This window comes from Emys orbicularis, chromosome 7, assembly GCF_028017835.1.
Source record: "Emys orbicularis isolate rEmyOrb1 chromosome 7, rEmyOrb1.hap1, whole genome shotgun sequence".
Taxonomy (NCBI): Eukaryota; Metazoa; Chordata; order Testudines; family Emydidae; genus Emys; species Emys orbicularis.
This window is the reverse complement of record NC_088689.1, coordinates 66345147-66358521: the sequence shown is the minus strand read 5'-3', so window position 1 is coordinate 66358521 and position 13375 is coordinate 66345147. Positions and strand designations below refer to the sequence as shown.

The 13375-nt window shown below is 47.0% G+C and overlaps 1 protein-coding gene across 1 annotated transcript in view; it reads left to right on the top strand.

Moving 5' to 3' along the window:
• The window catches only part of KAT6B (lysine acetyltransferase 6B), a 193179-nt gene that overhangs the window by 138137 nt on the left and 41667 nt on the right, over positions 1-13375 (top strand). The window contains exon 12 of the mRNA XM_065407517.1: positions 425-518. Coding sequence (XP_065263589.1) covers positions 425-518 — 94 coding nt within the window. The remainder of the gene's footprint in view (positions 1-424; positions 519-13375) is intronic.

The following is a 13375-nucleotide window of genomic DNA, read 5'->3' as shown; positions in this document are numbered from 1 at the left end:
AAAGGCAGTAAGTTATTTAACATGGCAATTGCTGCAAACCTAACTTGCTCTCTTTGGTGAGTGTGTGTATATTATTTCCCCTTGTATATACCTGACAGAATAATCAATGTCACATGAAAAGAGTCCCCCCCCCCCCCATTCTGCACTTAACCTTCATTACAGTGTTTATGCAAGTCCTTGGGATTTTGTTTAATTTCTATGGTGCTGACTTTTTAAATAGTAAAAAGAAATATTTTAGAGGGTGCCTTTGATTGATACTTTCCCCCCTTATAATTAATGAATACCTTAGAATTATTCTGCTTTGGTATTGACCAGATACGTCTTTTCACCTTTCTGGAATATTTTACAAGGACAGTGGCAGGTGCAGGGAATTGCCCACTTCAGCAGTGCTTTGACATACTTGATCTGTTTCTCCTTCCCTCAGGAAAAGCTTTGCCAGCAGAAGTACAATGTCTCCTGCATAATGATCATGCCCCAATATCAAAGGCAAGGATTTGGAAGGTTTCTCATTGATTTCAGTAAGTGAAGTGCTTTATTTACATTCATGATCTACAGAGCTGATGGTTGTTATGGGAAACAGTAACATATAAAACTTTATTTAACCTGCTTTGTTGTTTTTATCAATAGATAATGGGATTTCTATTTATATTTACATAGGGCAGAAAAGCTCCCTGAAGTGAAAAACTTACTGCTGCTCTGTTGTTGTACTCTAGGAAATTGAGAATAGATCTCTCTGCAGTAATATTAGCTCACAAAGCTATTACACTGAATGAATGTCTAAATTACATTCCATTTTGCACTGCTCATTAGTACAAAAAAGAGGCAATTATTTGTGATTAAAGCTGAAGAAGGTGTTAGTCTAAGGCATTCTCCACTTTCTATATTTTTTTTAACTTGTAATATATTTTTAGCGGAACAATTCTTATGAAAAGAACATATTATTTCAATTTTTCTTAAAAAAAAAAAAAAAAAAAAAAAGCCGGGGAGAGGGAAAGAGGAATTTCATTACCTACCTTCTCTAGTGACAATTCTGCTCTTTGTAGCAAATATATAAACTGGCATTCATGGTTGTATCCTTGCTTGCAGCTTTATTATGCAAATCTGTGCATCTAACCTGTTTGAAAAGCCTTAGGATAATTTGTTTAAACGTACCCCTGTATCACCCCAAACCCCTCAATTTGAAATCACAATAAAATTCAAAACAAAATTCTGTAGGTAAATGTTTCAGTTAAATGCCTTCTGTGCTTTTGAATCTGACTTTGTAATGTCATTTAGGGAGAGGATAGAGAAGCTGGGTTAGCATATGTGGGGAAATGGGAAATTGAGATTTCATTATGATTTTAAAGCATTGTAAGAGTATATGGCACCATAGGCAGTTAAGATAATAGGTAGAGCCCCATGTTTTTAGCAAATACTCACTCAAATTTGGAGAGGCGGGTGGGCCAAAATTGAGTGGCAACGCAACCCCGTGTGCCGCAACGCCCAGAGTGGGGAGCTGGGCCCAGCCCTGCAGGAGAAGAGCTGCCGCTGCAATGTAAGTGTAGGGCTGATTCATTCTGCAGCACCCTCCTCCTTCCCCCAGAGCCTCCCACCCTAGGGGCAGGACCCAACCCCCTCTTACAATGGGCTTCTCACGAGAAAACAAACTTCCCAAAAAATAAAACGAAGAATTTATAAATAAAAAAATTCATAGGGTTCTAATAATATGATTCCTGCCTCAAAGGGGCATGCAAGTGGATTAACATGCAAATAAAACACATTATGGTATAACAGCAGGACTAAGACAATAGCTTATGACTATAGAGTTTTGATACTCTCAGTCTTGCAACATTCTACGCAGCATGACCACACTGCTTTTAAAAAAACATTAGGATTAATAAAAATACTATGTCTATAGTGCCTTTCATCCAATAGCTTTACAAACAATTAAGCTTCACAACACCCCAGTGAGATAGATACGGATCACTTCATCCACCATTGAAAGTCAGCCACCAGTGGAGTGGAACACAACAGCTGTCTAACTATGCGGTTAGATTACACCACATTTTAGGGCAGGAAGTGAAGAATACCATATACTATTAGAACAGCAGGGGGAATTTAGGAGGGTAGTTACTTGAGTTTGAATTTGGCCCAGGCATGAGGATTAACACCTCTGCTCTGATGAAAAGGGATGTTGAAATTTTAATGACCACAGGTGGTCAGAACCTCAGTTTTGTGCCTTATCTGAAAGACCACACACATAGTAAAAGACCCACATCCTCAAATAACACCATGCTAGATTTTTGATTTAGTACTGATACAAGGGGCAGAGTGAATTGCCAACACCACTTCAAAACTTAGGTGTTCCTTGGCACTACTGAATTGCCAACACCACTTCAAAACTTAGGTGTTCCTTGGCACTTTCTTAGGTGAGCCTTGACATGGCCCAGCCATGCTTAGCTTGGTGAGATCTAGCTGGATCACAGCACAAGGGAGTGTTGTCTCATTTAATTCAGTCCAGGAGGGAGTGACAGGCACAGGAACTCAATGCACTATATATCTTACTGGATCTCTCTTCCACCCGTCTCCTCCCCCATCCTTTTTACTTTCCTGCATTTGTTAATCTGAAGGTACCAGTGGGGCTTTGGAGGTAGCCCTGCTGAAGTTTGTGTTCCAATTCTCTTTCTGTAAAGAGCCTGCAGTACATCAGAGCCCTGGAATTGTCCTCATTCTCAGAGATGATTTAGGACAGTGGTTCCCAAACTTGTTCCGCCGCTTGTGCAGGGAAAGCCCCTGGCGGGCCGGGCCGGTTTGTTTACCTGCCGCATCCGCAGGTTCGGCCGATCGCGGCTCCCAGTGGCCGCGGTTCACTGGTCCAGGCCAATGGGAGCTGCTGGAAGCGGCGCAGGCTGAGGGACGTACTGGCTGCCGCTTCCAGCAGCTCCCATTGGCCTGGAGCAGCAAACCGCGGCCACTGGGAGCCGCGATCGGCTGAACCTGCGGACGCGGCAGGTAAACAAACCGGCCTGGCCCGCCAGGGGCTTTCCTTGCACAAGCGGCGGAACAAGTTTGGGAACTACTGATTTAGGGTATGACTTCACTGCAGAAATAACCCAGGTTCTTACCCTGGTGTTGCCCTTATCCCTCATCTTCCCCCGTCCACACACACAACCCTCTCACCTGAGTTAGGTGGTAACTTCTACCCAGGTGAACAAGCACAGTTGGGCATCTGGTTTAGAGCTGAGGTTCCACTTTCACTCAGGTTGGTAACCACCACCCACTTTCCAGTGAGGTTGCAGGCTAAATCGCTCTAGTGCCCTCCCACAATTGTCACCTCTCTCCATTTTCAGTTCTGCTTACTTGCCACATATTCTGGGAATAAGGGTTTTAATTATCACATACTCAGAGGAGAAACATACTGTTTCACAACTAGCCAGAGTGGAGTGGCCCAATTAACATTCTGCTGAGTAGGGTAAAATTAACCCCCACCTTCCTGGCCTATCAGCACAAAATGACAGTCAAAGTTTAGAATATTAAAAGAAGCACTTACCTGAAACATTGGTCTGCAGAATGTTTCATTCTAATGTGATTTTTGCAAAGTGGTTGTAAATTTGACATAGTGATTAATACTAAAAAGTCTTAATTTACCACATTGTCACACTGTAGTGTTTCCCTCTACTTGAAACAGGAAATAATTGTTGTATCTCAGTTTTTGTGAAGTGATAATTGATGATATCTGTTGATTTCATAAAGACAACCAGCAGAGTTTGTAGCCCAAAATAATCAAAATCGAGCTCACTGAATCATGCTGTTGAGAAACAGCTGCACCGCTTTGCAGGTTTGAGACATATCAGATACTTATCTCAAAACAATGAGCAGATTACTGCTTACAAATAGCAGAAGTGCCTCTTTTTCATGGCTCATGATTATCATTTTATAAAAATTAACATTGCACATATAACTTTCTGTTTATATTTGCCCAAGCTTCTGTTGAGGTGACCCTTTTTTTTCATTAAACTTTCTAAGGAGAAAGTCAATCACTGGACTACTTTCATTTTAGTAGCACTTTCTATAATTGGTTGATTGCATCCTATTAGTTTTTTTAAAATACATGATAATCATGTATAGTTTGAATTGTGCAGCATCTGATGTCCTTTTTACTTAGGCTGTGTCTACACTGCCCCGCAGTTCCGACTACAGGGGCATTACTAGCAGGGCGCTCCTAAGGGATGTGCTGTAACTCCCCCATGTAGACTCTAGAGGTGCGAAGTAAAAGGTTCCTAGTTCCCAGTAATGTAGTCCCGTTTGAAGAGGACTTCATTAACATGCATTAGGAACCTTTTGATTTGCGCCCACAGCACCCACCCGGGGGAGTTAGAGCATATCGCTTTGGTGCACACTGCTAGTCACACTTCTTTTGTCCAAACTGCAGGGTGGTATAGCCAAGCCCTTAGATTTCATGGAGCAAGTTTGTCTTTAGAGAAAGATCAGGTTGATTTTTGGCATGTGACGCCCAAGGGAAAATCTCTTGGGTTTTTACTACAAAAATAAATAACAAAATTATATAAAGGATCCATATTTATCTTTTTACCGTCTGTCCCTTTCTTCTCGACATCTGTTAACGTACAGCTGGCTATGTGTAAGTAACCTATTTGTATGGCTATTCCATGTTGTATTTTTCAGTTAGATTACCTGGAATAAACTGCTTCTGGAGTGAGGGAGAGGAGCTGAAATTACTGTTGTTTCTAAACCTGATTAGAACTATTAGTATAATACTATGTTCAAGCTCCTTGGTTCCCACAGACAAAAAGAATATTGTGAATTCTCTTGAGTGAAAAAGTATGTTTTGAAGAAGAGCAGACCAAATTATGAAGGAAGAAGTTTGTATATTAAGACAATTAAATGGCATGGATGAAAATTGATTGTCTTCAGCCAACGTCTCTTTTCACATGTCTTACTGAATGTGACAACTAAGTTCAATGGAAATGTTCTATAACACCACATTATGCACTTTGTCCATTCTGTTTTTTGAAAATCTGGTAAGATGTATGTTTATAGAATAATGGTCTGTTTCTTGACTGCAGTGGTTTTGGTGGGGCCCAGGAAATGCAATATCCAGTTCCAAATTATTTGTTGAGACTGAAGAACTGCTCACATATAAACCCAGATTTGGTTTGACTTTCTTTAATTCGCTTACTCTAAAATTAACTTGACTTATATTCTAAAAGTAAGAGTTTTGGACAATGTTATTAGCTATGAAGAAGATTCAGGTGACTGTTTATTGCACCCAGTATACTTTACTAAATATTCCTATATTACATTATATTACGTGTGTTAGTTTCCACACAGTGTTTTTTCACTTGTATTTGGAATAACTCTAACAACATTACTCATTATTCCAACTTGTGCCATTAGAAAAATATCAGTTTACAAATACAGTATTGTTACTCATTGTCAGATGCTATTTTGTCTTGGGAAAACCAATGACCAAAATTTTCAAAATAGGGTAGTTAAAGTTAGGCATCGAAATCCAAATTTAGAAAACTAATTTTTCAGAGGCGATGATCATGTTAACTCCCCATGATTTCTTTGAAAGCTGTTGGTGCTCAGTACTTATAAAAACCGGGCTACTTTTATTTAGGTGCCTAACTTTAAACACCAGTGTTTCAAAATTTGGCCCAATAAATATTGATTTTTGTGTCAACGTAGGTGTTGATTTTGTCCCTGGATTGTGATGGTGTCCTATTCTATTGGGGTAGTGTGATTTGTCTCTTTAGATCACATTGTGTGTTCTAGAGAATTGGAAGAGGTGTGTTGGTGTAGTAGTAAGTGAAGGCAGGTTAATTTGGTAGCTTTAAGCAGTTCCCGAAAGAAAGAGCAAATCCTGAATATGCCTGGGCAGGAGCTTCCTTCTTCCTTCCTTTCTTTATATATATATAAAGGCATATTCAGGATTTGCTCTTTCTTTCAGGAACTGCTTAAAGCTACCAAATTAACCTGCCTTCACTTACTTACATATATGAGAAAGAAAGGCGCTCCTGCCCCATAGACATTCAGGACTTAATCGTTCAGGAATTGTTTTTTTTGTTTGTTTGTTTTTTAAGCCTATAAAAGCGAAATTTGTGTGTGTGCACACGTGCTCCTTCAAGTTGGAGGGATGGTTATAGAGGTTTGCACCTCCACATAGGTATAAATGGGGTGATGGTAAATTAAGCTCTTGCACCAAGCCATCACATAAGCCAAAGGCATTATTTAACTTATGTGCTTCTAACAGTCTTTCTGATTCCTGTATGAATCAGTGTTCAGTGAGACTTCCTAGTCCTACACCCTTTTTGTTGGCTGTTCCCTGGTCATTTTCATTTCTGCTTTTCTAATCAGGTTGCGCTTCCTGCACCATATGCATTCTTTTCAATGTTCCTGTTATGATATAACTTGTGGCACCTTAGGCCTGGTCCACACTACCCCCCCACTTCGGACTAAGGTACGCAAATTCAGCTACGTTAATAACGTAGCTGAATTCGAAGTACCTTAGTCCGAACTTACCGCGGGTCCAGACGCGGCAGGCAGGCTCCCCCGTCGATGCCGCGTACTCCTCTCGCCGAGCTGGAGTACCGGTGTCGACGGCGAGCACTTCCAGGATCAATTTATCGCGTCTAGACAAGATGCGATAAATCGATCCCAGAACATCGATTGCCTGCCGTCGGACCCGGAGGTAAGTGTAGACGTACCCTTATTAGAGACTAACAAATGTATTTGAGCATAAGCTTTCATGGGCTACATCCCACTTCTTTGGATGCATAGAATGGAACATATCTTGAGGAGATATATATACACGCACATACAGAGAGCATGAACAGGTGGGAGTTGTCTTACCAACTCTGAGAGGCCAATTAAGTAAGGGGGGGGGAACAACAACAACTTTTGAAGTGATAATCAAGATAGCCCAGGTTGATAAGTGTGAGAGTACTTACATGGGGAGATAGATTCAATGTTTGTAATGGCTCAGCCATTCCCAGTCTTTATTCAAACCTAAATTGATTGTGTCTAATTTGCATATCAATTCGAGTTCAGCAGTTTCTCGTTGGAATCTGTTTTTGAAGCTTTTCTGTTGTAAAATAGCCACCCGCAGGTCTGTCATTGAATGTCCAGACAGGTTAAAGTGTTCTCCCACTGGTTTTTGAGTATTATGATTCCTGATGTCAGATTTGTGTCCATTAATTCTTTTGCGTAGAGACTGTCCGGTTTGGCCAATGTACATGGCAGAGGGGCATTGCTGGCACATGATGGCATATATCACATTGGTAGATGTGCAGGTGAATGAGCCCCTGATGGTATGGCTGATGTGATTAGGTCCTATGATGATGTCACTTGAATAGATATGTGACAGAGTTGGCATCGGGCTTTGTTGCAAGGATAGGTTCCTGGGTCAGTGTTTTTGTTCAGTGATGTGTGGTTGCTGGTGAGTATTTGCTTCAGGTTGGGGGGTTGTCTGTAAGCGAGGACAGGTCTGTCTCCCAAGATCTGTGAGAGTGAGGGATCGTCTTTCAGGATAGGTTGTAGATCTTTGATGATGCGCTGGAGAGGTTTTAGTTGGGGACTGAAGGTGACAGCTAGTGGTATTCTGTTATTTTCTTTGTTGGGCCTGTCTTGTAGGAGGTGACTTCTGGGTACTCGTCTGGCCAGTGACGACATCATAGGACCTAATCACATCAGCCATACCATCAGGGGCTCATTCACCTGCACATCTACCAATGTGATATATGTTCCATTCTTTGCATCCGAAGAAGTAGGATCTAGCCGACGAAAGCTTATGCTCAAATAAATTTTTTAGTCTCTAAGGTGCCACAAGTACTCCTGTTCTTTTTGCGGATACAGACTAACACGGCTGCTACTCTGAAACCTGTTATGATATAGTTATGTTCTGCAACCATACCACTTCTGTTGCAAAACCACGCTGCACAGTGGTTAGTCGATATTCGGGGCCTGACCAGGTTGTCTCTATTAGGAGGAGAAATGGACGATGCAAATCAAGTATTTCTTTTGTGCAGTCCTGTTTATATATGAAGAATGTACACAAAGACATGTTTCCCTGAATCTGCTAGAAACAAACAGCAGGCAGTTTCCTTGCTCGGAGATCCAAGTCTGCCTTTCCAGCAAGTATTGTGCCCATTAGAAGCTCTGTATCTTGGCATCCTCCCAGGGCTACACTCATCACTGCTCCTCTCAGTTTCTCCTGGCTTTCTGCAGCTTCCTGCTTTTTTCATACATAGACGCACATAGCTGCAACCATTCAGTCCACAAGCCCTCTGTGTTTTACAACTGGTCCCAGGAAAATTCATCAGCCCATGTGGCTTAGCTTGTGATCAGCCTTGCCATGCAGCCCATTGCATTGGGTTATTGCTTCATATTATTTCCAGATATCACTACATAAAAGTGCATTTAATTGTTCCTCCCCATCTATCCTGAAAAAGGTGCTTTACACACCCATCAGTTTTAACAAGGCAATTGTGTGTAGATCAGACCACTTGATGGCAGCCAATAACACCTTCCAGCAGAACAATAAATTAAGCAGGACTTGACTGAGTCAGTACCTGAATGGGAGACCTCCAGATAAAATCCCAGCTGGTTCATGAGGTGATAATGGTTTAGTAGGTGGTATTCTTCTGACTGAGTTAGAACTGAACCTTGTTCCACAATGCTGTGATGCTATCGATGAGACTTAGAGCAGAGGCTCTGTTTATGTACATTACAAATCCCATGCCATTTCCTGCACAATCTGGTTAAATTTTAACTTGATTTATTATTTGATTGCCTAAAAACAAAAAACCACAATTTTTCAGCTGATTACATTGAACTTGCTTCAAAGTGTTGTACAATGGTGTCCACTGTTAAACTATTACAAGGGTTGGGGATTAAAAAAACAGTTACTCATCTTTTGTAACTGTTGTTCTTGGAGATGTGTTGCTCGTATCCATTCCAATTAGGTGTGCGCGCCGCATGCACGGCCGTCGGAAAGTTTTCCCTTAGCAGCATCCGTCGGGTCGGCAGTGGAGCCCCCTGGAGTGGCGCCTCCATGGCGCTCAATATATGACCCTGCCAACCCGGCGCCCCCTCAGTACCTTCTTGCCGGCTACTCTGACAGAGGGGAAGGGGGGTGGGTTTGGAATGGATATGAGCAACGCATCTCGAAGAACAACAGTTACAAAAGGCAAGTAAGCGTTTTTTCTTCTTTGAGTGATTGCTCATATCGATTCCAATTAGATGACTCCCAAGCCTTACCTAGGCGGTGGGGTCGGAGTGAAAGAGTGCAGATTGTAGCACTCCTCTACCGAAAGCTGCGTTGTCTTTGGCATGACAGATGATGGATAGTGCCATGTGAAGGTATGGACCGAGTCGCTGCCCTGCATATGTCTTGGATAGGAACCTGGGCCAGGAATGCTGCTGACGAGGCCTGGGCCCTAGTGGAGTGTGCGGTGAGAGCTGGGGTCACCATCTGCTCATAGCAAGTGCAGATGCAGGACGTGATCCAGGAGGATATTCTCTGAGAGGAGACCGGGAGGCCTTTCATCCGGTCTGCCACCACAACGAAGAGCTGGGTCGATTTTCTGAATGGCTTAGCGCGTTCAGTGTAGAAAGCCAGGGCTCTGCGGACATCAAGGGAATGCAGCCACTGTTCCCGGGGACCAGCATGAGGTTTCGGGTAAAAGACAGGCAGGAAAATGTCCTGGCTGGTTTGAAAGTTCAACACCACCTTGGGGAGGAAGGCCGGGTGCGGTCTGAGTTACACCTTATCCCTGTGGAAGACAGTGTAAGGCGGCTCCGAGGTGAGGGCCTTCAGCTTTGAGACGCGTCTTGCAGACGTAATGGAAAACTGTCTTCCAGGAAAGATACAGGAGGAAGCATGTGGCCAGCGGTTCGAACGGGGACCCCATGAGCCTCAAAAGGACCAGGTTAAGATCCCAGGCAGGGATAGGCTGGCAGACCTGCGGGTATAGAATGTCTAAGCCTTTGAGAAAGCGACCAACCATAGGGTTGGTGAAGACAGTGGACAGACACGCCCAGGTGGAAGGCCGAGATGGCAGCGAGGTGAACCCCTATGGAAGACGCCACCAGGCCTTGCTGTTTCAGGTGCAGGAGATGCTCCAAAATGAGGGGTACCGGCAGCTGGAGAGGGAGTGTGCAGCGCTGGTCACACTAACACGAAAATCTCTTCCACTTCGCCAGATACGTGGCTCTAGTGGAGGGCTTCCTGCTGCCTAGCAGGACCTGTCTTACTTGGTCCGAACACAGAAGCTCCTTGGGGTTCAGCCATGCAGCTTCCAAGCTGTGAGGTGGAGGGACCAGAGGTCAGGATGGCAGAGGCGACCGTGGTCCTGAGTGAGTAGGTCAGGGAGGAAAGGCACTGTGACCAGTACGTCCACTGACAGCTCCAGCAGCCTGATGTACCAGTGCTGGCAAGGCCATGCTGGAGCTATCAGAATCACCTTTGCCCCCTCCCTGTGGATTTTGAGCAGGACTTTGTGCACGAGAGGGAACGGAGGAAAGGCGTAGAGCAGGCGACCTGTCCAGGGTAGCAGGAATGCGTCTGTGAGGGAGCCCGGGCTGCAACCCTGAAAGAAGCAGAACGCTGGGCACTTCCTGTTGCTTCGGGTGGCAAACAGGTCGACCTGGGGAAACCCCCACCTTTGGAAGATGTGGTGCACGACATCCAGCCGGAGAGATCACTTGTGCAAATGGAAGGACCTGCTGAGGTGGTCTGCCAGTGTGTTCTGGATCCCTGGAAGAAAGGACGCGACCAGGTGAATGGAGTGGGTTATGCAGAACTCCCACAGTCGAATGGCTTCTTGGCAGAGGGGGGAGGAATGGGCTCCCCCTTGCTTGTTGATGTAAAACATGGCTGTGGTATTGTCCATTAGAACTGCTACACAGCGACCTTGCAGTTGGGCCTGGAAGGTTTGGCAAGCAAGGCACACTGCCATCAGCTCCCAGATGTTGATATGGAGGGAGAGCTCGGACTGAGACCACAGGCCCTGAGTCTGAAGAGTTCCCAGATCTGCGCCCCACCCCAGAGCTGACGCGTCTGTGACCAGGGACAAGGAAGGCTGGGGGCAGTGGAAGAGGACTCTCCCGCACACCACTCAGGGGTTGAGCCACCAGCGGAGAGAGGCGAGGACCTGCCCCAATACAGTGACCACTGAATTTAAGTTGTTGCGCCCCGGGCGGTAGACCGAGGTGAGCCATGCTTGCAACGGCCTGAGTCGGAGCCTGGCGTGCCGGGTCACGTATGAGCACGAAGCCATGTGGCCGAGGAGACTCATGCACCCTCATGCTGTCAAGGTCGGGAATTGCTGAAGGCCTTGAATGATGTCCACGACCCAGCAGTCTGAGGTTATTTGGGACCACGCACAGTGGAAGTGGGATAAACGATTCAAAAAGGGCGGGGAAGGATCCGGGGGTAAGTCTGTACGCCGTCCTTGGGCGTCCCTTCAAAAGGCCTGCTTGGAACCCAACGATGGTTTGGTCAGGCCCTGGCCTTGTCCAGACAGGGGGTTGGAGGGCTTCCTTCTGCCATTCCGCCCCTGCCGCCTGTAAAAGTCCTGCCTCAGCCGAGGAGGGTAGGAGCGCTGTTGCGGCTGCTGGGGCTTGAAGTTTCTCCACTGGGTTGCTGGGGTATGCATACCTAGGGACTTCATGATCGCCCTTGAGTCCTTAAGGCTATGCAGCCTAGAGTCAGTCTGCTCCGCGAACAGGCCCTCCCCGTCAAAGAGCAGATCCTGGAGTGTCTGCTGAACCTCAGGAGGCAGGCCAGAGGCTTGCAACCAAGAGGTGCGCCTCATGGCAATCCCAGAGGACAAGGTACGCACGGTTGAGTCTGCAGCATCCAGTGAGGCATGCAAAGAGGTCCGTGCCACCATCTTGCCACCATCAATAAGGGCCCCAAACTCCTCCCTGGACTCAGGTGGCACAAGCTCCTTGAACTTCAGCATGGAGTTCCAGGAGTTAAAGTTGTAGCGGCTCAGGAGTGCCTGCTGATCAGCAATCTGAGCTGGAGCGTCTCCCCCACCCCCGGTGGAGTATACCTTGCGGCCAAACAAGTCCAGCCGCTTGGCATCCTTAGACTTGGGCGCTGGGGCCTGCTTCCCGTGCCTCTCCTTCTCATTCACGGCTGCAGCCACCAGTGAGCAGGACTGTGGGTGCGTGAATAGGTAGTCGTACCCCTTTGAGGGTGCAAAGTATTTGCGTTCGACCCCGTTGGCCATAGGGGAATGGAGACCGGGGTCTGCCAGATGGTTTTGGCATAGGCCTGAATGGTCTTGATGAGGGGCAAGGCCACCCTCGACAGACCTTCTGGGGCCAAATGTCCACCACCAAATGTCCCTTCCTCAGCCTGCAGACCCAAGTTGCGCGCCACCCTGTGCAGGAGGTCTTGGTGGGCGCAGATGTTTGGGGGGGCGACCTGGAGAAGGAGGTGCCTGCCACGGCCTCGTCAGGGGAGGAGGACGAAGAGGCCAAGGTGGGGAGAGGGTCATCTCAACCTCCCTGTTCCACAGGGGCTTGATGCCCTGCGTCGCTGACCATAGGTCCAGGCTCGGGGTCCCGAGCTGGGGAGGGGGCATGACGTCTCCTCCTCACCTTGCGGAGTGGGCTGACTGGCCGAGGCTTCTGGCACCCTTGTTTCAGAGGTGGCCGACCGGGAAGCTCCAGACTGTGCACCCTGGGCCTGGTGGTACTCCCACAGGGTCCAGAATGGCCACTTGATGGGCCCCTGCCCATGTGGTGGCCATGGTCCTGCCCCCACGTCAGGGCAGCTACAGTCTGACTGGTGGCAGTCCCGAGCCGAAAACCGTGACCCCGTCTCCAAACCCGAGGAATGAGATTGGGATTGCGAGGGCTAGGGCGATGCCGAGCGGATCTGCGCTGACAAGCAGTGCCGAGGAGGAGAGCGGTGCTGCGAGCCTGGGGAGCGGTGCCGGGACCTGGATCGGTACTGTGGCCGGGAACTGCGCAGAGACGGTGATCGGCGCCGGGACCTGCTCCGTGAAAGCGACCGGTGAGTGGAGCGGCGCCACAACCAGGAGCGCTGACATGATCCAGAACGGTGCCGCGAGTACGACCGGCGCCGCGATGAGGAGCAGTACCAGGACTCCAAGTGGTGCTGGGACCTCGAGCGGTGCCGAGCTTGCCCAACGTAGCCGACGGTGCCAACAGATGGATCAACACTGGCTTGCCTCGAGACAGTGCCATCCACTGAGGCCTGGAGACTTGATGTGGAGCAGGGCAGACCTGGTGCCGTCATGGCGATGAGATCCCTCGCAGCTGCAAAGGTGTCTGGGGTGAACAGCAGCTGAACTTCCACAATGCTGCGGGGCGGGGAGTCCAATGGCACCGGACTCAG